A 24588-nucleotide genomic window follows, 5' to 3' on the forward strand; every position below is an offset into this window, starting at 1 on the left:
CTGTGGCAGAAAGAGCTCTACATACATTAGACATCAAAAGAGCTTTAATGTACTATATAGACGGAACGAAACCATTTAGAAAGACTACACAATTGTTTGAAGCCTTCCAAAAACCTCATACAGGCAACCCCATATCAAAACAAGGTTTAGCAAGATGGATTGTAAGATGCATCCAACATGCTACGTTAAAGCCAAAAGACAACTCTTAGTTACTCCTAAAGCACATTCTACAAGGAAAAAAGGTGCTACAATGGATTTTTTTAGGCACTATGCCAATGGCTGAAATATGTAAAGGGGCCACTTGGTCAACACCACATACATTCACTAAACACTACTGTGTAGATGTTTTATCACAACAACAAGCCACAGTAGGCCAAGCTGTATGCGGAACATTATTTTAAACAACTTCAACTCCTACAGGCTAACCACTGCTATTTTTATGGGAGGACAAACTGCTTTGTAGTCTATGCACAGCATGTGTATCTGCAACTACACATAGCACCGAACGGAAAATGTCACTTACCCAGTGTACATCTGTTCGTGGCATGTTCCGCTGCAGATTCACATGCACCCTCCCCAGGAGCCTGTAGTCGTTTAAGTTACAAACTTTTGTACATATGTATATATACATATTTGCATTAGCATGGACATCTCTTTTCTTTTACCTATATACTCTCACTCCTACCTTACCCTCTGCGAGAAAACAGTCTAACAATGGAGTCGATGCCCATGTGCAATGGAACCGAAGAGGAGGAGTCCCTGTATCTCGTGACTCGAAAAGACTTCTTCGAAGAAAAACAGCTTGTAACACTCAGAGCCCAACACTAGATGGCAGAAGAAATGCACAGCATGTGAATCTGCAGTGGAACATGCCACGAACAGATGTACACTGGGTAAGTGACATTTTCCTTATAATTGTATTAGGTAGCCGTGACTGTTTGAATTGGATTTTGTTTGTACATTACAAAGGCATGTTTACCGAGGCATGCTCTCTGTGTTCAAGATATAATATTTAAGGGTGTCACCAAAAAAAGCCTCATGTCAAATTGATAACCTTGTAAAGCATTGTTCATTAAGAATTTATGATGGCTAACCATGTCAGTGACTGAAAAAGTGGGAATGTGGATGGTGTGTACCTTGTAGTGTTGATGGCTGAGTGGATTTGAGCTTCAGTGCTTGGACCAACTTTCATAGAGCATAAGACCTACTAGTAAATGCAAGACGACCTTTATGGCACTTAATATAAACTAATTTTCTCCATTTATTTTTGCAGTACTTTAAAACTTTGGGACTACAGCAAAGGAAAGGTATGCATACGTGTCACATTTTTAAATGATCTTTCTGCTGACCTTCTATTTTAGCTGAAATCTGTCTCAATTGCACATCATGACTGTCAATAGTTATTGTCCGTGCTTAATGCAAGCTATGCCACTTATAACTTATTTGACAGCTGTTAAGGCTGTACCTTTGCTTATTGAAACAGTGTCCAAATAACACAACTTGTTGGGTGATAGCCTCTCTTCAATCGTCAAGACTCCAAACTTTCCCGTTCAGTTCACAAACCATTTCTTGATTATGCACGTTATTGTTTAAGGGTGGCAAATGTACATCTGTAATGTAATAGGGTTTGTAGATAAGATGGCAGGCACTAGTTGGAGCCAGCGCCAGTCTTCAAGTCTTGAAGTTTGTGAATAGTTTTATTTTTTAAACTGTGTGCTTGTGTTTTTTTTATTTTTATTTTTTTATTTTATTTTTATATACACTTGTTTAATTAGATCGACCTTTATAAGAATAAAATTAGTGTGATTTTGGATTGCAAAACGTAATGAAGGACAGTCCTTGTGATGTTAATGCTGACCTTTGGCAGCATGAATCATTTCATTGATAATGATAGGCAGTAGAAGTCTCCCAAAATGGTTGAGTATTGTGCATAAGAGCATCTGTTGCTTGGGTCAGTCTACTACTAGTGATTAAGTACTGTTTCTGGTAAACCATTTGATGATTCACTGTTTTTCTTGTGCGCTTCTTAGAAAAGTTATAAATTACTTTTTTATTTGACATTTCCTTTATGTTCAGTGCCTGAAAACCTACACTTGTCACAAGAACGAAAAATATTGCATATTTGCTAACTTCTCCGTGACTGGCGGCAAGGTATGTTGCGATGGAGCTAGACATCCTTTTGTTATACTTTTTTTTTTTTTTTTTTTTTTTACATGCCTTCCATAGAGGTTGAGAAAGCATTAAAACATTAGAGCTCTGCCTATGCATCATTTCCATCTGAAACATCAAATTAAATTCTTTTCAGAAACACTAACAATGTTTTTAAGTCCACTCTTCTAATTCTAAGCAGTGAAGATAAACATGTTGTTTGTCACATTCACTTTGTTTTACCAGTTCCATGTGCAAGTGTATGATACATTGAAATACCTTCCTATTGGCATGAATGTCAACAAATTTGCATGATAATCTCCTCTTCCGCAAGCATGATCTTGAATTGTGTGCTAGCTTGGTTACTTTTCAATGTAGAAAGTTTACTCTGTTGATCTTTAGAGATAATGGTCTTACTTGTTCATGAACTCTATACAACTTCTCAGTGTGGAAACCATTTTAGCACTTGTTTCCTGTATTTTCTTCTCATTCAGTGACACTAGGCTATCTCATTTAATCATTGTGTGTTAATTTATATTATAGCAAACATTGGCAAAGCCAATAGAATACCACCTTTATAATAGGAGTGGTGTGCCTTTTGGTTTTGCTAATGATTGTAAAGCATTGTTTGGAAAAAAGTAAAAAAAAACTTTTCATAATGCTAGAGGAAAAGCAAACCCATATTGTAGAGTCTTAGAACTGTATATTGAATTTAATTTTCACAGTCTTTCTAAATGGCATGTTTTTTCAATGCTTTGCACTCGGCGGGGAAAAACTGAGGAGAAAGTAAAAATAATGAGGTGTCAGAATGTAAAGTGAAATGCTTGCCAAGACTTAATTTCCTTTCCTCAGAATTCAACCGTTTGGTCCTATATATTTGCTTAAGTAGGATAACTCAGACACTATCTGCATCAGATGCCAGCAGAGTGAGTGCCTTAGATGGACTTTTCCCCCAGCGCCATAAATGACTTTGGGTGCCAGCGTTTGAGCTTTCTTGTAATAGGTGCAATGCTGGTGATAAAACAAAAGCAACTCTCACCTATACACCAGGAGAATTATCCCTATTGCTGTGCTTCTACAGACGGACTGGGAGGGGTGGGGAAGAACACATAGAGGAGGTGTTATTTGAATGGGGGAAGCAGCACATGAGACTGCAAGAAAACACATACACAAAATAGTTACTTAAATGTGACCAGTGAAAAGATGTCGGCTAATCAGATAGATTGTAAGGGGGCTGTGCTCCAGGAGAGGAAAAAACAAAAGACAAGCCTTCATAAGAAGCAAGTAAATGAGTGACCACAAAGCCAGATAATGGTAAGCAGTGGGTGGGCTGTGGAAGTCCAGTGTGAGTTCACAACCAGTTTTTCGCAACCAGGTGAGACCTAAAAATACAGATACTCATAGCTGAGAACTTTGCCATCTTTTTACATACTGGTCTGGGACAATTACTCCTTCCTACTCATAATTTTGCTTGGGAGCTTGTTGGACAAATTTCACCCAGCCAAAGCAACCTTGCATTGTAATTGTAAATGTAAATACAGAAAAACACATTAAACATTTAATTAAGTGTGTTACCTAATCCTGGCACGTTTCTATTCATTCATGGGACCTAAGTCAATTCGTGGAGAAGCAGGAACAGCCTCTCTTGCTGGTCTGATCCTAGGACTCTTTACCCTAGATGTCTATTATTCCAAATCCAACTACAAATGCTCCTCAACTCGAACTGGCAGATCCTCGCTTGCCCTTCTGATTAGCCACATTTAACTTGTGTTACTTCCATCTTTGCTTTGATATGTTCAATTGGGGACTTCATGACATGGTTCACAAATCTGCACAGTGGGTCTGTATTCATACAGTTTAGCCAAGCTGTGATATTTAGGAATGTGCCTTTTAACATATTTATGTCCTCGGTCCACAGGATGAATTTAGGCTGTCTAGAAATTTCCAGCACAAGCACCTCAGGTCTTTTCCTTGACAGTCTTGCTTTTAACTCCCTTGTTCAGGGCCTAATTTCTTGTATTTTCTAAATACTCTAAAAATGAACATGCTCAGATTTTGTTGTTGACTTCAGCAATATCAAATACATTTAGCTGAGCTGATTAGGCCTTATATAGAGGTTGCAGAAAGGAATATTTGTGATTTTGCACCTATTGATTCTAGGTATTGGGCCTACTAATGTCTGCTCACCTTACATTATAGAAATAGGTCTCACCATGTGCTCATTTGAATGGTAACATTGTAATGTGCACACTCGCCTTTTCTTTGCACAAAACAAACTTTTTTGGCTACAACACCTTTTCTGCTTAGAACACACATTGTATGTTACAGATCTACACATGGAATATAGAGTCCTTGAAACGAGAAAGAAAACAGGCTAGTCACACTTTTCCAGGCTTATGTTTAATACCCACTACTACCCAGTATTATACTACTTTTCTTATCTGCTTAACATTATTTGAAAGTCTTCAGTCGTTTCCATATTGCCTCGTAATTCTTGACATTGGTGTCCTCATTATGGACCTCCAGGCAGCTTGATGTCCATCAAAAGGAGTCTTGCACTTTGAGTAAGAACCACTCTAGGTCAGTGGCATGGAACCACAGCCCCCAAGCCATCTGCTGCCAAGCCCACTATGTTTTGTCTTTAACAGCTCCCACCTCATTCTTCTAGAGGCAGGATTAATCACTTTTTCCCAGGGTGGCAGTCCATTACATTCCTTTCATACACCACTCCTGCAACCTGACATGTTAATTGCAGTAAGATAGGCCAGGAGCATTCCCCATTTGCTGTGCTCCCCTTTGGCTTCACCTGCTCCCCTTAGGTGTTAATGGAAGCCATGGATGTGATTGAAGTCCACCTTCATGTATTGGGGGTGCACGTTTTCTCCTTCCTCAATGATTTCTGTTGAAGGCAGAATCAGCGTAGTCATTAATAGACCACCTCCCTAGCAAACCTGATATCTAGGTTTGTGATCAATGTGCCAAGCTGCACGAAACTCCTTTATAAAGGCTTCCTTTCAGGGGAGAGTGACTTGGATACAGTGCAGTTCAGGGTCTTTTCTCAGTCATGAGACCATGACATTTGGGCTATGATCCTGAGTTTCCAGCATTGGTCCTGGGACTGGGTGGGAGCATGGCCTTGTAACTTCCTGCATCCTACTTGTCGACTACTCTAGGTTGCATATACAGGCTCTGCAATAGAATCTGAAGTCTCTGTGGGCACAGCACCAAAGAACCTGTTGTATTCTATCCAGATTTTGTAGGTGGCAGAATGAGATTTGCAGTAGTGACTGCTCGACCGCAGTTGGATTAGTGGCACCCCCTTTTCCCTGTCACACCCAAAGCTGGTGGTGGTGACCGATGAAAACAAACACAAATGATGGATGGAATGCGGATCCAATCAAACATTCAGCTCCAGTCATAGATCTGGGTTTAATTCATCAATCCTTTTGCTCACCATGCCATCCCAGTTTGGACCCAGCCATATGCAAATCAGTATTGACCCTGTTCCCCATGTGAACAGTCCAGCCAAAACTGTGAGGCCAAGTATCCTGGGACTGGTTTCAGAGTATCAGCCTTCGTCAGCCAGGGTAGCTTGAATCTAGTGGCATAGTGGGTCTGGGCATACCCGGTGCACTTAGGGTGACAAATGCAAACAAACACAAATAACTGATGCATCACTTCTAGGTTGGGGAAGCCATCTGGGGGAGGTGTAGATCAGGGGGCACTAGGCTTCTGTGGAAACAGCTCCATTTTAGTCTGGTGGAGCTTCTGACTTTTCACCTTGCTCTGAAGACCTTCCTGCCATCCATTAAATGAAGGCTGGTTCATGTTCCCATGACAACACCATCGCCATGAGGTAATAATGTAACAACCAGAGTTGAGTGGGGTAATGGGTTCTGTCCTACGAGGCTCTGCACCTCTGGTGTTGGCTAGGGCAATAGGGCATCTTCCTGATTGTGAATTCTCCTGGCGGGATATCTAAATGCTAGGACAATTGAGTTTAGCTGGCGGTGTGTGGAGGATGATCTCCAGATTAATCAGTATGTACCAAAAATAGCATTCAGTGTTCGTCGGTAAACCATTGATTGACACATTGGACAGAAACTCTTAAATATAACTTTATAACTCAGATTTTGGATCTCTGAAGTTCTGTATAATATCCCCTTAATACCTCTGGAACTTTTTTTTAAAGTTACCATTAAGTGTACTTTAGGATTCTTTTTCTGGCTTTGTGTGGGATTGATAGTCCATAATAAAGTTTCATTCATCTCATCGACTCCTTGTATTTCTGATTGTGGTTTCATTTATTTTTTCTTTCATTATGTTTTAGGTTTATAGGGTGTGAAAGTCACTTTTTTGATGTGTTAAAGTATAGTTAATAATTAAACATTTTGACATTTTCAGCATCTGTGATTCACATATTGGAGGCACTAACTGACTTTTCTTTTGGATAATTGGAGAAAGGATTGGTATTCCAACACATCAAAACTAGGGATTGGAACATGTCTTTATTAGCATGTCTATGCTCTTGTTAGGCTTTTCTGCTGTTGGCCAGGGTTATTTGAGAAAATGTTTCATACACGAATGTCTACGATGCCATCTGGGCAGGCTTATTTCTGTCATACTGGAAATAAATAACAAATATGGTGTCCTTTTTAAAATGCCTAATCACAAATGAGGGAGAAGGAAAATAGATTCGCTGTCATTGTCTTCTTGTTAGTGAACAGTTGGAGCTGTAAAATAGACCACCATGGTTCCCAATCAGTGACTTTTATTTTTGAAGGAATTTAAGTAGTTTGAGGGTGTGAGTAGCAGTGGTAGGTTTACAGATAAGACACTTGGGTAACATTCAAAACTGACAGACCCACACAGTATTTTTGTAATCCGAAAAGTCTGACTAGTGCCACAAAGGCCCTAGCCCTCCACTCTGTAGCCCTTGCTATGTTGAAGATTTAAAGACGAGGATGATACTTAATTGCATGTGAACTACATTTGTAGTTGTGATTTCTAGAATCCCTCCAAATATTAAATTGCATTAGAGGAGGTTGTGATGCATGTCAGATCACCTAGCTGACCCAGAGGGCATAATCATCCACTAATGTTGCATCACCTAGCTTGGCTCCTGAAGCCATAGAGTATGGCCATCCAAAATTGCCTCAAGACTATATGCACATACTTAAGGCAAACTACACATGCTGTAGACTGTCCAAAACTTTTATAAGGGAAAGAATTGAATTCTGACTCTTGCAGGAAACCCCTCCACTTGCTAGGAGAAAGCGGTGATGTATCTCTGGCATACAGTGAAGGTTCAACCTACATTTATCTTCTGTTAAGGTACATTTTGAAGCTTTTACTGCTTACAGCAAAGGTACTTGTAAAGTAGGCATGATGCAAGCAGTCAACTTGAACATGGTTAACAAGTCCTCAGTCGTTCCTGCCAAAAGTAGTTTCTGAGATCCAAATAAAAAATATATCCACCTTTTTCTTCTTTTAAAAGCAATTCTCTCTAGAAACCAGTTTAATTTGCATGTTAGAGGAGGGATACAATATTATTATGGGGGGGAAAATAAAGGACATTAGAAAAGTTAAACAACCTGTTAACAACAATCGGTAATTATGTGGATATCATGTTGTATGATTTTGTTTAAGGAAAATAAATTGTAATCACCCTTTTGGAGACCAAAGGCTCATTCCACAAGCAAGTGAACTGCCACTGTGATTTAAATGGGCAATCTTACCATCTCAAATTTGTATAGCAGCTACATTACACTCAACCCTCATCTTTGTGGACTCTGCCTAGATTTGGAATCCACAGCATGTAGCAGATGGGTCAGACTTTTTTGTGCAGTCTGTTTGATTAACTGATCCAGTTATTGATGAGTTCATTGTAGAATCTGATGCAGAAGGGAAATCTCATTACTTATATTCTTGCAGGCAGGAGGACTATTTTAAACTTAAACAAGATTCACTTATTGGAAGCACTAACTAATGTTGTTTCCCTGGATCCTGAATGATGAGTGAAATAAGTGGTGGGCCAAATAAATAACTCTGAATCAGTTAGTCAAAAATGGGGATTCAAATGTTTCTGTATAACAAATCTATGATCTTGTTACGCTTTTCTTTTGTGACCATGGCTGATTATTTGAGATTGTTTTGCATTTTAATGTGTATCGGTGCACTGTGGGAATCTGTAATGTGGCTATAACTGCTAAGCCTGTTTTAATATGTATGTATGTCTTTCCTCTTATCTCTCTATAGTGGATTGTTTCTGGTTCAGAAGACAACTTGGTTTACATCTGGAACCTCCAGACTAAGGAAATTGTACAGAAGTTACAGGGGCATACAGGTAAGCACTTGGTGTGGAAACCATGTACTAATTCGTAAGGTGTGAGTTAGACCTACATAGAATAGAATAAAATAAGAGGGACACTGAAATTGAAGCAACATTCATGTGTGTTGTCGGTGTTCATGCAATATCTTAATGCTATTGGGTTACCAGCTTTACTCTTTGGCTGGATATCTTGAATACTTTCAGATGGGAGCAGTGCAGACGTGTAGAAACCATTCTGCTGGTATTTTATCATTTCCTCCAGATTCTTCTTTTTTAATTTTTCTTTTAACACAATCTATTTCATTTTCAGTTTTCAACTTATATGGAGTTGCGCATCTTACAGCAGAATTTCAATAGTGATGGAAAACACGTGTTTCATCAGCATTCTGTCAATAAGTGTTTTTAGGTTTGTTCGATACACTGTATAGCCCCTGGTGTGCCCCCTCCTCCCTCCAAAAGACAACTGAAGGGAGCCCTGAAGACTTGTAATGTTGTATCAACAAACGTTTGGTCTGTAATAGTGACTGGCTGCAAAATGGGAGGACACCTGGTCTGTTCTGCGTCTGGGATATAGGCCTAGTATACATTATTTTAGTTTGTGCCAGTGATCATCCCCAATCAATTTTAACAGCGATAGCGCTGCCTAGGTTGCTGTCTTGGAGGTCCTCTAGGTTACGGTACACTTGCACCCTCAAATAGCGGAACAATTGTGTAGCTGGTTGGATCTGTAGCGGTCCAAATGTGTCCTGTGGGGTATAATATAGTCCACAAAAAAAAAAGCATAAGACTTGTATCAGGTTTACGAATAAAAGCAAGTGTCACTGAAATCTGACATTAGGTGTGCCGCTTCCCCAAGATGATGCAGCAGGTCTCTGAAATATGGGACCATATCCCCCACTGAGAACACATCACAGAACACCAAAAGAACCTCCACTGGCTCTGGAGAAGAGGATCAACTTCAAACTCCTCGTACACGCCTACAGAGCCCTCCATGACAGCGGACCTATTTACCTCAACCACTGCATCACCTGGTACTCCCTCTCCAGACCTCTCCACTTGTCCCAGCAGTCGCTTGCCAACATACTCAGCATAAATAAGTCCTTGGCTGGAGAAAGATCATTCTCATACCTGACAAAGGTTGGAACACCTTACCACTGTACCTCAGACAGTCGCCATCATTGCCTCAGTTCAAGGAGGACCTCAAGACCTGGCTCTTCAACTGATCTCTGAGGTCCCCCTCTAGCACCTTGAAACCCTATGGGTGAGTAGCACACTCTAGAAATTATTGATTGATGGAGCGATCAGTCTGCATATATTCCTCAACCGTAGTTCTGTTGACAACAAATTTGGGCCAGAGGTTCTACAGCTAAAAATGAACAGTAGCTCGGACAGGGGGCATCCCTATCTGGTGCCTCATACCATCTGGTAGGGAGCTGAGATATGAAATCCAGTTTTGGCTCACGCAGTGATGTTTCAATAAAGTAATCTTACTCCAGTTAATATATTGTGAGAGAGAGCTGTTAGCATTAAGTCCCAGTTGAGGAAGTCGAAGGCTTGATTAATATCTAGGGAAAGACAGCCAGTCTATGGGCTATGCACATGGGCTGCATCCAGGACATGAAACGGTCCAAGTATGTTTAAGGAGGTTTAGCTTCAAGGTATAAAGCCGCATTGATCAACTTGTAACAAACATGGAAGCAGCGGGAGCAATCGGCACGCCAGTACTTTACTGAGGATCTTATATTCTGTATTAAAAAAGGGAGAGGGGTCTGTAGGAGGACTTCAGTGGAGGGTCTTCGAGCTTCAAGGTTTGAGGAGGGACGTTACTAGTGCTTCTCCTGTCGAAGGGGAAGTATACTCTTCTCCAGTGAAACGTTATATAGTTTAACTAGATGATTTAGACTCGGAGCATAGGTAGAATATAATTCTGCTGGTAGCCTGTCGTTGCCAGTCATTTTGTTACAGGTTAATTCTTTGATGGTACCACATTTCTCATTTGTAGAGATGGGAGTTTCTAGGATTTAACGATCAGGAGCCTCTACCCGGGGGAGCTTTAGCTGAGTAAGATAGGTTATTGCTGATGGATCGGTGTAAGGAAATGCCTCCTTGGCATGGTTACCCCCTGACTTTTTGCCTTTGCTGATGCTATGTTTTGAATTGAAAGTGTGCTGAGGCCTGCTAACCAGGCCCCAGCACCAGTGTTCTTTCCCTAACCTGTACTTTTGATTCCACAATTGGCACACCCTGGCATCCAGATAAGTCCCTTGTAACTGGTACCTCTGGTACCAAGGGCCCTGATGCCAGGGAAGGTCTCTAAGGGCTGCAGCATGTATTATGCCACCCTGGAGACCCCTCACTCAGCACAGACACACTGCTTACCAGCTTGTGTGTGCTAGTGAGAACAAAATGAGTAAGTCGACATGGCACTCCCCTCAGGGTGCCATGCCAGCCTCTCACTGCCTATGCAGTATAGGTAAGTCACCCCTCTAGCAGGCCTTACAGCCCTAAGGCAGGGTGCACTATGCCATAGGTGAGGGTACCAGTGCATGAGCACTGTGCCCCTACAGTGCCTAAGCAAAACCTTAGACATTGTAAGTGCAGGGTAGCCATAAGAGTATATGGACTGGGAGTCTGTTTTACACGAACTCCACAGCACCATAATGGCTACACTGAAAACTGGGAAGTTTGGTATCAAACTTCTCAGCACAATAAATGCACACTGATGCCAGTGTACATTTTATTGTAAAATACACCACAGAGGGCACCTTAGAGGTGCCCCCTGAAACTTAACCGACTATCTGTGTAGGCTGACTGGTTCCAGCAGCCTGCCACACTAGAGACATGTTGCTGGCCCCATGGGGAGAGTGCCTTTGTCACTCTGAGGCCAGTAACAAAGCCTGCACTGGGTGGAGATGCTAACACCTCCCCCAGGCAGGAGCTGTAACACCTGGCGGTGAGCCTCAAAGGCTCACCCCTTTGTCACAGCACCCCAGGGCACTCCAGCTAGTGGAGTTGCCCGCCCCGGCCCCCACTTTTGGCGGCAAGGCCGGAGAAAATAATGAGAATAACAAGGAGGAGTCACTGACCAGTCAGGACAGCCCCTAAGGTGTCCTGAGCTGAGGTGACTCTAACTTTAAGAAATCCTCCATCTTGCAGATGGAGGATTCCCCCAATAGGATTAGGGATGTGACCCCCTCCCCTTGGGAGGAGGCACAAAGAGGGTGTACCCACCCTCAGGGCTAGTAGCCATTGGCTACTAACCCCCCAAACCTAAACACGCCCTTAAATTTAGTATTTAAGGGCTTCCCTGAACCTAAAGATTTAGATTCCTGCAACTACAAGAAGGACTGCAAAGCTGAAAACCCCTGCAGAGGAAGACCAGAAGACACCAACTGCCTTGGCCCCAGAACTCACCGGCCTGTCTCCTGCCTTCCAAAGAACCCTGCTCCAGCGACGCTTTCCAAGGGACCAGCGACCTCTGAATCCTCTGAGAACTGCCCCGCTTCGAAGAAGACAAGAAACTCCCGAGGACAGCGGCACTGCTCCAAAAGAACTGCAACTTTGTTACAAGGAGCAGATTTAAAGACCCCTGCAACTCCCCGCAAGAAGCGTGAGACTTGCAACACTGCACCCGGCGACCCCGACTCGGCTGGTGGAGAACCAACACCTCAGGGAGGACCCCCGGACTACTCTACGACTGTGAGTACCAAAACCTGTCCCCCCCTGAGCCCCCACAGCGCCGCCTGCAGAGGGAATCCCGAGGCTTCCCCTGACCGCGACTCTCTGAAACCTAAGTCCCGACGCCTGGAAAAGACCCTGCACCTGCAGCCCCCAGGACCTGAAGGACCGGACTTTCACTGCAGAAGTGACCCCCAGGAGTCCCTCTCCCTTGCCCAAGTGGAGGTTTCCCCGAGGAAGCCCCCCCTTGCCTGCCTGCGGCGCTGAAGAGATCCCTTGATCTCTCATTGACTTCCATTGCGAACACGACGCTTGTTCTAACACTGCACCCGGCCGCCCCCGTGCCGCTGAGGGTGAAATTTCTGTGTGGGCTTATGTCCCCCCCCGGTGCCCTACAAAACCCCCCTGGTCTGCCCTCCGAAGACGCGGGTACTTACCTGCTGGCAGACTGGAACCGGGGCACCCCCTTCTCTCCATTGGAGCCTATGCGTTTTGGGCACCACTTTGAACTCTGCACCTGACCGGCCCTGAGTTGCTGGTGTGGTAACTTTGGGGTTGCTCTGAACCCCCAACGGTGGGCTACCTTGGACCAAGAACTGAACCCTGTAAGTGTCTGTCTTACCTGGTAAAACTAACAAAAACTTACCTCCCCCAGGAACTGTGAAAATTGCACTAAGTGTCCACTTTTAAAATAGCTATTTGTGAATAACTTGAAAAGTATACATGCAATTGAAATGATTCAAAGTTCCTAATGTACTTACCTGCAATACCTTTCAAACAAGATATTACATGTTAAATTTGAACCTGTGGTTCTTAAAATAAACTAAGAAAAGATATTTTTCTATACAAAACCTATTGGCTGGATTTGTCTCTGAGTGTGTGTACCTCATTTATTGTCTATGTGTATGTACAACAAATGCTTAACACTACTCCTTGGATAAGCCTACTGCTCGACCACACTACCACAAAATAGAGCATTAGTATTATCTCTTTTTACCTCTAAGGGGAACCCTTGGACTCTGTGCATGCTATTCCTTACTTTGAAATAGCACATACAGAGGCAACTTCCTACAATCGGCCACAGGCGTTGCAGTGTACAGGTCTGTATAATATTCTAGAAATGCACTATTTATTGAACTGGACCATGGGATGGTGTGTGTATAAGGAGAATCTGGGTGGGTTATAGTACTGGTTTAACTAGGTGGGCAAGGAGGGTGCCTGATCTGTCTGCCTCTGTAAGCGTCTTGTTAAGATAAGTCTTATAGTCAATAATTCTGAGTTGTTCTCTATAATTCAGCATAAATCGCTCGTGCTTCTTGGAGCCGAGGAGTGTCTTGGCTATGTGTGGCCGCTCGTTCTAGGGGGGCCTAAACTATTCTCTAGCTGAATGAGTTCTCGCATGACCATCCCCAATGCCTGTATAGAGGCACCTCTTATCAACACCTTGAAGGCGTCCCTTCAACCAGTGCAGAAGAGGCAGTACCAGCAATGTCTGTAAAGTATGGATTAATGGTTGTTGCTAATATGTCATGAGATACGTCTTCCAGTAACATTGGTTTGATTCGCCATATCTGAATCCACGGTGGGACACTGCTCCATGTCGGTGTTCTTTCTAATGAATTATGATCAGCCAGTGTCTTACCTAAGTATGTGGATTGGGTGACTTGGGTTGAAGAGTGGAGGTGCAGAGGAACCAGTCTAGGTGGGAATGCAGTGCATGTGGATGAAACTAGGATGAGTATTCTCTCATTCCTATATTAGAGTTACACCGTACATCTGAGTTCCCAGCCCTTTGCCCATTGTTGCAGGACTTTGGCTTGGAAAGGGAGGTTGGGAACAGTCTAATATGGTGTCCATTACTGTTATAGTCCCATCCCAGTACCCGTGGGAGATGTGCCCAGTCCTCTAATGCCTTAGATAAATGGGATAGAAATGCGTCCTGTTCTGAATTTGGGGCATAGATGCAGCAGAGTACGACCCGTGTTCCCTCCAAGCTGCCCCGTAGCAGGACATACCACCCCTGCATGTCTGTTTTAGATTCTTGATGTAGGAAGGGAACTCCCACCCTTACCCATATTGCTGCCCCTCTGGCATATGCTGAATATGAAGTATGATACAGTTGGCCCCTTCATTTTGTTTCGCATTTTTTGCGCTTCTATTAGCGTGAGATGTATCTCCTGAATATAAGTGATGTGTATTTTTCTCCTATGTAATTGAGGGGGCTTCATCGTAAATTGGCGATGACAGTCCTCCAGGTCACATTTTTTCCAAGGTGCCCTGTCCTTAATATAGAAGCGTCCACACCTATTTAGGTTCTGTTGCGTAGCTCATTATGTAAGTTACATTTTTTCTTCATATTTTCTACACTCACTTGGGTTATTTAGTGTAGCTTAGGAGTCGTTTGTTTCTGTTTTTGGTCCTAACGAAACACCACCTGATCCGTAGGGACAACTAAGGTGTGAAACATGTTGACCTCTATTTAGGGCTGAAGGAAGATTTTTCCTTTGCCCACCTTCCTTTTGGTAGAGTGGAGGAACATTATTTCTGTCCCACTCCCCAATGTTTTTAACCTTGACCTAGATCCTTTGTGTATAATAAACATACTGCTGTGAGGTTCTCGAGCCAATTTCAACTTTTCTTCCCCAGCTGCTTTTTTATTTTTTATTTTATTTTTATTTTTGTATAGTTTTGAAGCTATTCCTGCACGTTGCTACGGCATGCACTTCAAAAGATCTCCAGCAAGCAGTCCCATCATGGGGCCTGTTGGACGTGGCAGCACCAGCCCGATGAGGAGCAAGCCCGATGAGGACAGGCCCTATGATGAAGCATGACATCCAGTGGATGTGTGAGGGCTCTAGCTTCTATTTATAGAAGTGACGTTTCGCCCCATGGTCCTTTTTGTGGAACAGTGTACTTTTTTGACTTGTACTGTATGTAGGGAGGCTGTACTCTGGACCAATTTATAATCTCCCTGTCTCCCTTATCTTTTGGTTTGTTAGGCGGCCATGGGTCATTCCTTCACTATTAGTGTACAGACCTCATGCTAAATCCAGTCAGCATGCGGGCTTTTGAAAGCTGGTATGGACCACTGATGTGAATGTCAGACCACGTAGATAGCGCTTCAAGGCTAGCAGCCCTGGGAAACCTCAGAAGGGTCTCATGTGGTTTGGCCACAGAGCTAGTCTGTGCTGCCAAGGGTGTTCAGGGTCCCCCAGAGGGGGCTGAGGATGTTTTAACTCTCCCACGTAATGCTGTGGGTCCTCCGGGCTCTCCGAGAGGGGGCCTCAGTTACTCCCAGTGGCGTGTCAGGCTGCCACCGTGCTGGGCACATTTGCGCCGCAAGCCCCAGGCCCTCTGAGTGAGGCAGCTGAGGCGTTCGCAGGCGGGCTCCACAGAGCCCCGAACAGGCCCGTGCCAGTCCCAACCATGCATTGCTACTGCAGGAGAGGCCTGTGTGCGCCGGCTCCCACTTTGTGTCCTAGAACTTTGGCTCTCACCTACGAAAGTCGAGGCAGGAAAGGCGATTGCACGGATCCTCTCTGTCTGCCCAACTCTGGCATCGGTAAGGCCTCCGCCCGCGGCTTAGGTGGTCTTCAGCTGTTTGCCAATCCCTTGCAGTTCAGTAGTAGGCTTCGTCCAGTCCAGCAGCTCTACTGCCGCAGCCTACCTCACTTGTCCAGATCCGCATCACGCGGGTTCAGATCACGTGTGTCTTTAACGGCATCTGGGGGCGTGGACGATGGTTGTTTCTGACGGATATATAATGTTTCCAAGAGCTGGAGATTTAGGCGTCCACCATTGTGTGCTGGTAGCCGTTCTTTTCTGCCTCAATTTTTAGGTTGAGCTTGGCAGCGCGCAATGCTGTTTGCAAGACATTAATTTAATATGAGCTTTTAACCACGCCCACTCTTTCCAGTTGTTCTTTGTCATGCTAGTCGTAAATGCTGTATTTGTAGCCGTACATTTTGCTAAATGTCCCTCCTTTTGTGTGCTAAGTTCCCGTCCAGGGGATTTCACTAAGTTACGCTTCCTCCTGTTACAGCGTGTGATGGTCCCTCCTCCCTTCTTGTTCCAGTTATGCCTTTAGTCTCCGCCCCAATCCTTTCTTTTTGTTTAAATATCTTCTGTCTGAAGGCTTCAGATAAGGCCCACTTTCGAGACTGTGCCTCTGGCTTTCTATGGGTTGGCACAGATGAAGTCTCTTGCCGGTTATCACATCATGTGGATGGAGAAGACCGGTGACTGTCCAATCCACATGCTCACCAGTTCCCTTCACCTTTGAGCTAATGTGTTAACTAGCCCCATGTTGCAGTGATGAGTTAAAGACAGGAGCTGTTTGCTCGGGTTGTGTTCCTCTGACAATGTGATTTCTTAAAGTGTTGTGGTTGTAATACTTACTTCATAGTTATTGAAATGCATTTTTCCCTACAAAATGAATTCACATTCATGGGGGGGGGGACCCAAAAGCTGTGGTGTGGGTGGCCTCATGTTGTGTGACATTGCCTGCCAGTCCTGCCTCCTCAGTCAATAGCACTTAATATGTTAAGACTTGTACTTTCATAGTAGTCGATATTATCACAAATATAAATTCCTGATAAAATGTCCCAAGGTAAATTAAAAGATTTACAAGCCAAGGGATTCGGCATAAATTATAAGTTTAATAACCCAAATATAATGTGACTAATGCCCACGATATAATAGCATGGCACTGATCTGCCATTGACTGACATTTAATGGGCAAAAGCAGGTACATACACCTGCAAGCACCTGTTCCTTGGTGCTTAATACGTAGAGGAAATTATGATTTAAGATCATCTGTATATGGTTCAAAACAATCAACCAATTATTTAAAAAATAATAATAATTGCAGATGCTTGTTTGATTATGGAGTTGTGTGCCTTGAAGCAGACAGGTCTGTTACACTAATGTTACTTCTTGCCATCTCCTTAAACTGTACATGTGCTCACTTCCACCGTTCCTTTGAGTGTCATGTTGCCTCTGGTAGCAGTCTCCTGTTTCTTCTTTCATGTTCTCTATTGCTGCCTGCCCTGGGATTTTTATTACTTATCCCTTTCTTTCTTCCTTCCTTTCTCAGCGCCCCTTCATTGCCATTTCACATTTTATCTTCATGTTTTTAGGGTCGAGCCTGCGTCGCATGCGCTTGCGTTTCGCTGAGCGAGACGCTTTAGGAATTAAAAAGGGCTTGGAGCCCCGTCCACGTCATGTCAGTGTCTTTCATTGGCTCGTGGGCTTGCCTGTTAGAATCTGCGTGATTTCACTATTGGTTCCTTTTTTTTTTTTTTTTTTTAGTTCTGCTTTGTTCCCTTCCACTAAATCTATTTAACAGTTGGTTTCTAACCTTGTTTTTTACTTTCGGGACAGTTCTGTTGGTGGCGATTACTTGGGCTTGCAGGGTCTGAGAACTTCAGGTCTTTTACAAGTAGCCTGACATTCTTTGTTTAACCTGAATAAGATGGTCCTTGTCACCTGTCCATCTTCTTACCCAGATTATTGTCTGCGCTTCATCTGGGCCACTATATTATTCTTCCATCTTTTTTCCTTCCTTCTCACCCACACAAAGTCCAGGAACATCTGCCTAGACTGGACAGCGAGCGTGTGGTGTTGTACTTTGTCTAATGCATGCAACTGTATAGTGTTGATGAAAAGCTTCTTGTGGGTTTGGTGGAGCCAACAAGGACAAAAGGTGACCAAAAACACCATGTGTTGCATTATCCTCTGTATTAAGATCCACTATGCTCTGTCCAGCAAACATCCTCCAGAGGGAATTTGTCCCAGTTCCTCTACTGCGATGGCTGCATCCAAGCCTCTTCTTTGATGATCAAGTTTGAAGTATTTGCAAAGCAATACCTACTTCTCTCAGGAGCTCAATGTTATTTTTCCTGGGCTATGTTACATTATTTTCTTGGTTAACCAGCACTACTCATTCCCATCTCTCAGGTGGGTTGTGCTTTAGGATTTAGTTGTAAGGGGTGAGAACCTACCAACCCAGGTGTGGACCCTGACTAGTTGTAGCCAGTCTGCCATAACCAGACATGTTTCTGGACCCATAGGGTGAGAGCCCTTGCTCTCTGAGCTAAACGAAGCCCATCCTGGGCAGCGGTGTCGCACCCCCACCCCCAGGAAGGCACAGTGCCTGAGGGAGAAGCTTCAAAGGCCTGCCACCTTTGTAATGGAACCCCAGCCTCTGCTGCTAGCAGCAGATGGCCGCCCCAGTTCACACCCCTCCCCCACTTTGTGCAGGGGAAGCAGACGGAAACCCAAGTGAGAATAGGATGTTTTCCCACTTTCGCCAACTCCACCCCTCAGGTACTGAAGGCAAAGTGAAGCACGTTTTTCAGTGCCAACCATCTTGAAGATGGTAGGACTTAAATCATTCCGGGCTAGGACTATCCCCCAGCATCTCTTCGACTACCCCCTTGTTCCCATTGGAAAACATTGAGCACCCAACCGCTGTGTTGGCACTCTGCACCCGTCTGCCCCGTGTCACTGAGCGTGTAAGGGGTGAGAACCTACCAACCCAGGTGTGGACCCTGACTAGTTGTAGCCAGTCTGCCATAACCAGACATGTTTCTGGACCCATAGGGTGAGAGCCCTTGCTCTCTGAGCTAAACGAAGCCCATCCTGGGCAGCGGTGTCACACCCCCACCCCCAGGAAGGCACAGTGCCTGAGTGTAAGGAAATGCCTCCTTGGCATGGTTGCCCCCTGACTTTTTGCCTTTGCTGATGCTATGTTTACAATTGAAAGTGTGCTGAGGCCTGCTAACCAGGCCCCAGCACCAGTGTTCTTTCCCTAACCTGTACTTTTGTATCCACAATTGGCAGACCCTGGCATCCAGATAAGTCCCTTGTAACTGGTACTGCTAGTACCAAGGGCCCTGATGCCAAGGAAGGTCTCTAAGGGCTGCAGCATGTCTTATGCCACCCTGGAGACCTCTCACTCAGCACAGACACACTGCTTGCCAGCTTGTGTGTGCTAGTGAGAACAAAACGAGTAAGTCGACATGGCACTCCCCTCAGGGTGCCATGCCAGCCTCTCACTGCCTATGCAGTATAGGTAAGACACCCCTCTAGCAGGCCTTACAGCCCTAAGGCAGGGTGCACTATACCATAGGTGAGGGCACCAGTGCATGAGCATGGTACCCCTACAGTGTCTAAACAAAACCTTAGACATTGTAAGTGCAGGGTAGCCATAAGAGTATATGGTCTGGGAGTCTGTCAAACACGAACTCCACAGCACCATAATGGCTACACTGAAAACTGGGAAGTTTGGTATCAAACTTCTCAGCACAATAAATGCACACTGATGCCAGTGTACATTTTATTGTAAAATACACCACAGAGGGCACCTTAGAGGTGCCCCCTGAAACTTAACCGACTATCTGTGTAGGCTGACTAGTTTTAGCAGCCTGCCACAAACCGAGACATGTTGCTGGCCCCATGGGGAGAGTGCCTTTGTCACTCTGAGGCCAGTAACAAAGCCTGCACTGGGTGGAGATGCTAACACCTCCCCCAGGCAGGAGTTGTCACACCTGGCGGTGAGCCTCAAAGGCTCACCTCCTTTGTGCCAACCCAGCAGGACACTCCAGCTAGTGGAGTTGCCCGCCCCCTCCGGCCAGGCCCCACTTTTGGCGGCAAGGCCGGAGAAAATAATGAGAAAAACAAGGAGGAGTCACTGGCCAGTCAGGACAGCCCCTAAGGTGTCCTGAGCTGAGGTGACTCTAACTTTTAGAAATCCTCCATCTTGCAGATGGAGGATTCCCCCAATAGGGTTAGGATTGTGACCCCCTCCCCTTGGGAGGAGGCACAAAGAGGGTGTACCCACCCTCAGGGCTAGTAGCCATTGGCTACTAACCCCCCAGACCTAAACACGCCCTTAAATTTAGTATTTAAGGGCTACCCTGAACCCTAGAAAATTAGATTCCTGCAACTACCAGAAGAAGGACTGCCTAGCTGAAAACCCCTGCAGAGGAAGACCAGAAGACGACAACTGCCTTGGCTCCAGAAACTCACCGGCCTGTCTCCTGCCTTCCAAAGATCCTGCTCCAGCGACGCCTTCCGAAGGGACCAGCGACCTCGACATCCTCTGAGGACTGCCCCTGCTTCGAAAAGACAAGAAACTCCCGAGGACAGCGGACCTGCTCCAAGAAAAGCTGCAACTTTGTTTCCAGCAACTTTAAAGATCCCTGCAAGCTCCCCGCAAGAAGCGTGAGACTTGCAACACTGCACCCGGCGACCCCGACTCGGCTGGTGGCGATCCAACACCTCAGGAGGGACCCCAGGACTACTCTGATACTGTGAGTACCAAAACCTGTCCCCCCTGAGCCCCCACAGCGCCGCCTGCAGAGGGAATCCCGAGGCTTCCCCTGACCGCGACTCTTTGAACCTAAAGTCCCGACGCCTGGGAGAGACCCTGCACCTGCAGCCCCCAGGACCTGAAGGACCGGACTTTCACTGGAGAAGTGACCCCCAGGAGTCCCTCTCCCTTGCCCAAGTGGAGGTTTCCCCGAGGAACCCCCCCCTTGCCTGCCTGCAGCGCTGAAGAGATCCCGAGATCTCTCATAGACTAATATTGCGAACCCGACGCTTGTTTCTACACTGCACCCGGCCGCCCCCGCGCCGCTGAGGGTGAAATTTCTGTGTGGGCTTGTGTCCCCCCCGGTGCCCTACAAAACCCCCCTGGTCTGCCCTCCGAAGACGCGGGTACTTACCTGCAAGCAGACCGGAACCGGGGCACCCCCTCCTCTCCATTCTAGCCTATGTGTTTTGAGCACCACTTTGAACTCTGCACCTGACCGGCCCTGAGCTGCTGGTGTGGTGACTTTGGGGTTGCTCTGAACCCCCAACGGTGGGCTACCTTGGACCAAGAACTGAGCCCTGTAAGTGTCTTACTTACCTGGTTAACCTAACAAATACTTACCTCCCCTAGGAACTGTGAAAATTGCACTAAGTGTCCACTTTTAAAACAGCTATTTGTGAATAACTTGAAAAGTATACATGCAAATTTTATGATTTGAAGTTCCTAAAGTACTTACCTGCAATACCTTTCGAATAAGATATTACATGTAGAATTTGAACCTGTGGTTCTTAAAATAAACTAAGAAAAGATATTTTTCTATACAAAACCTATTGGCTGGATTTGTCTCTGAGTGTGTGTACCTCATTTATTGTCTATGTGTATGTACAACAAATGCTTAACACTACTCCTTGGATAAGCCTATTGCTCGACCACACTACCACAAAATAGAGCATTAGTATTATCTATTTTTACCACTATTTTACCTCTAAGGGGAACCCTTGGACTCTGTGCATGCTATTCCTTACTTTGAAATAGCACATACAGAGCCAACTTCCTACACTGAGGGAGAAGCTTCAAAGGCCTGCCTCCTTTGTAATGGAACCCCAGCCTCTGCTGCTAGCAGCAGATGGCCGCCCCAGTTCACACCCCTCCCCCACTTTGTGCAGGGGAAGCAGACGGAAACCCAAGTGAGAATAGGATGTTTTCCCACTTTCGCCAACTCCACCCCTCAGGTACTGAAGGCAAAGTGAAGCACGTTTTTCAGTGCCAACCATCTTGAAGATGGTAGGACTTAAATCATTCCGGGCTAGGACTATCCCCCAGCATCTCTTCGACTACCCCCTTGTTCCCATTGGAAAACATTGAGCACCCAACTGCTGTGTTGGCACTCTGCACCCGTCTGCCCCGTGTCACTGAGCGTGTAAGATTAGTGCTGCCTTGTGGCCCTCCTCCTATGATTACCTTAATCCCCAGAGACTGGGATACCAAACCGCTTTACGCACCTGTGAGCAGCATCCGTTAGATTACCCCATCTCTCCATTGGTAACATTGCCGGCATATTCCGAGTTTGAACCCTGCACCCGTCCGCCCCTGTGCCACTGGAAGTGCAGAATTGCTAATTACCTGAACCTTGTCTAGTGCTGATTCTTCATCCTGAAAACAAAGACTGTAATAAACTGTATTCTGGGTTTCCTCCCGTAGGATAACATTGCTGAATTGAAATTTGCACTAAGTGTTGATTTATGAACCTGAAAAGCAGCATTTCTCTTTAAAAAAAAAAAAAAAAAACTTTTTACAAATTTCTGGGTCTTAAATCTTTGGACCTTGATATGCTGATTATCAGATTTGAAGATCAATATTGCAGTGAAAATAACTGAATACATTTTTTGGTTGAGCCTAGAAAGCACGCATTCGCTGTCTGCAAGACTTGTTGGAATGAGAAAAGGACTTTGTTCCCACCTGCCACTGCCTGCCGCTTACTATAGGTTGAAGGCAGTGTTGCTCTTGTTTTGCTGCCGCCTAACTGGTTTGGCAGCCGATACGTCACTTCCTGTTCTTGGCTGTGGAGCACCGGCCAAGTACAGTTTAGTTGCGACTGGATTGTTTTTCTGTGGTGTGGACAGACTATTGTTTAAAATTATTTACTGCCTCTCTTGTTTGTCATTAAGCACTCACATACCCACCGAAACGAAGATGGCTTATTTTCCACGTTTGCTCTTCACTTGGTCCTTACTTTACATAATCAATAATGTCCCAAAATCCTAACCTCTTCCACCATTCAATGTATATTAAAACTCCTATAGCTGGAACTTTTTTGTTTATACAGATGAGGAGCTTGTGTTATAAGGGCCTTGTTTGTAATAATATTCTGACAGCCCTGATAGGCCTGCAAAAGTGTAATGCACTATGCTCTACAGAGGCTGAAGCATAACTGCCTCAAGGCACAACTAACTCAGTCGGAATCTATTCTGTGACGCTGTACTCTGAGTGCTTTTGGCTCCACAGGGACATCCAGCCAGGACCAGTGGTACTGCACCTTCTGCTGTTGACTCTACAGGGACATCTAGTAACGAACTATGGTACTGCCCCGTTGTGCTGACTCCACAGTTAAATGTTGTTTAAAAGGCCTACTAGTCCTGAAAATGGCTAATACACTATGCCCTCAAGGGTTTGATTATATAGTTACACTGCAATGTTCATTTGCATTTTTTTATGTGATTGTGCCCCCTAGGGGCTGACTATATATGGTTACATAACCATGTTTCATCCAAATGCTATTTTTACTGCGGAGCTCTGTTGGGGCTTTTCGGACCATTACAGTTTAATGCCAAGTGTATGAAGGTATGCACAACCAGTTTATTTCTGAAAGTTTTAATGTGCTGCATGGCTAAATATTTGAGGTGCCAAAAGCTAGATTGTCATAATTTACAACACCAACAGCTCTAACTCTCACTAATGTGATACCTATTCCATTGCAAATGCTTGTTACAAAGGTTGTGAAATGCACCTCCTCTGGTTTTGATTCAATTCATTTTTTGACATTTACACATTGTATTGTACTGCATGGTGTAAACCATACATGAAGGTCCTCATTGAGTAATATGCCTTTTATTACTATTGTTGAGGGAGCAAGAGGGCATCATGACCTACTGAAAGCTAATCTCTTGTGAGTCATGACCATTCCTTATACACACCGACAATAAATAGTTTATGCTTATGTATATAGTGTGTTGCTGAAAAGACAGCGCTCCAGCGTAAGGAGTCCGATAACTCCCCCAAAGCATTTGTATTCCAATGAAACTGAGAGACTTGGGAGAAGATTTGCCAGACATCAAGGCACATTAATGCTGCAACCACACGAGGAAGAGAAGGAGGATCTCTTTGATTGTGAGTAGTCTAGAGTGATAGAGAAACATGGCCAATTCAGCAGCGAGTGACATGATCTAGATACGAATCCCTGAGGAACGCAGGGCTCTTCGTTGCCACCGCCAGAAAGAGCAACAATATTCCCACATGGACATACCAGCTCCAGAGAAGAAAAGCAAGAGAATTGACCTTGTAGGTAGGAAGATGGAAAGGGAGGCGATGACGCAATGGATAATTGCAAATGCTGCACCTCCCAGAGGAGTTAAAAATGAATAAAATAAAAAAAAGTGAAAGCAGTCATCCAAGAGGGCAAGAACATTGATAACTCCTGCATCAACTCTGCACTGGACGGCAGTGAACACCACCAGCAGACAGACTTCTACAGGCACCAACATGCCATTTACAGGGAGGGTCTCTTCAGGACAGCCAGTGGACGAGGCACTACAACATACCAAGAAGGTAACTAAACGGCAAAGACCGTGGGGACCTATCAGTTCAGATGGTCCTTCAGGAGTGGAAAAAACCCCTAGGTGGAGTGGGTTTCTCAACAACCCAGCAGCAACACCAACAGAAGGTCTTCAAGCAATAGGTCACACAGCAACCACAGTTCATACGAATACAATATTTCAAAGTGACAAAATAGGTGATCCTGCTCCTAAGAGAAGCCTACATGGCCACGTTAGACCTAAAAGAGGCTGACCTTTACATACCAATGAACCAGAGGCACACGATATACAACAGTTTCATG

General features: G+C 44.7%; 1 protein-coding gene across 2 annotated transcripts in view; it reads left to right on the forward strand.

Moving 5' to 3' along the window:
• Positions 1 to 24588, forward strand: part of WDR5 (WD repeat domain 5) — a 148118-nt gene that overhangs the window by 73030 nt on the left and 50500 nt on the right. For both annotated transcript variants that reach the window (XM_069241570.1, XM_069241569.1), the window contains exons 12-14: positions 1274 to 1307; positions 2077 to 2151; positions 8407 to 8494. In XM_069241570.1, coding sequence (XP_069097671.1) covers positions 1274 to 1307; positions 2077 to 2151; positions 8407 to 8494 — 197 coding nt within the window. The remainder of the gene's footprint in view (positions 1 to 1273; positions 1308 to 2076; positions 2152 to 8406; positions 8495 to 24588) is intronic.

The sequence above is a fragment of the Pleurodeles waltl genome, chromosome 6 (genome assembly GCF_031143425.1).
Source record: "Pleurodeles waltl isolate 20211129_DDA chromosome 6, aPleWal1.hap1.20221129, whole genome shotgun sequence".
NCBI classification, from domain to species: Eukaryota; Metazoa; Chordata; class Amphibia; order Caudata; family Salamandridae; genus Pleurodeles; species Pleurodeles waltl.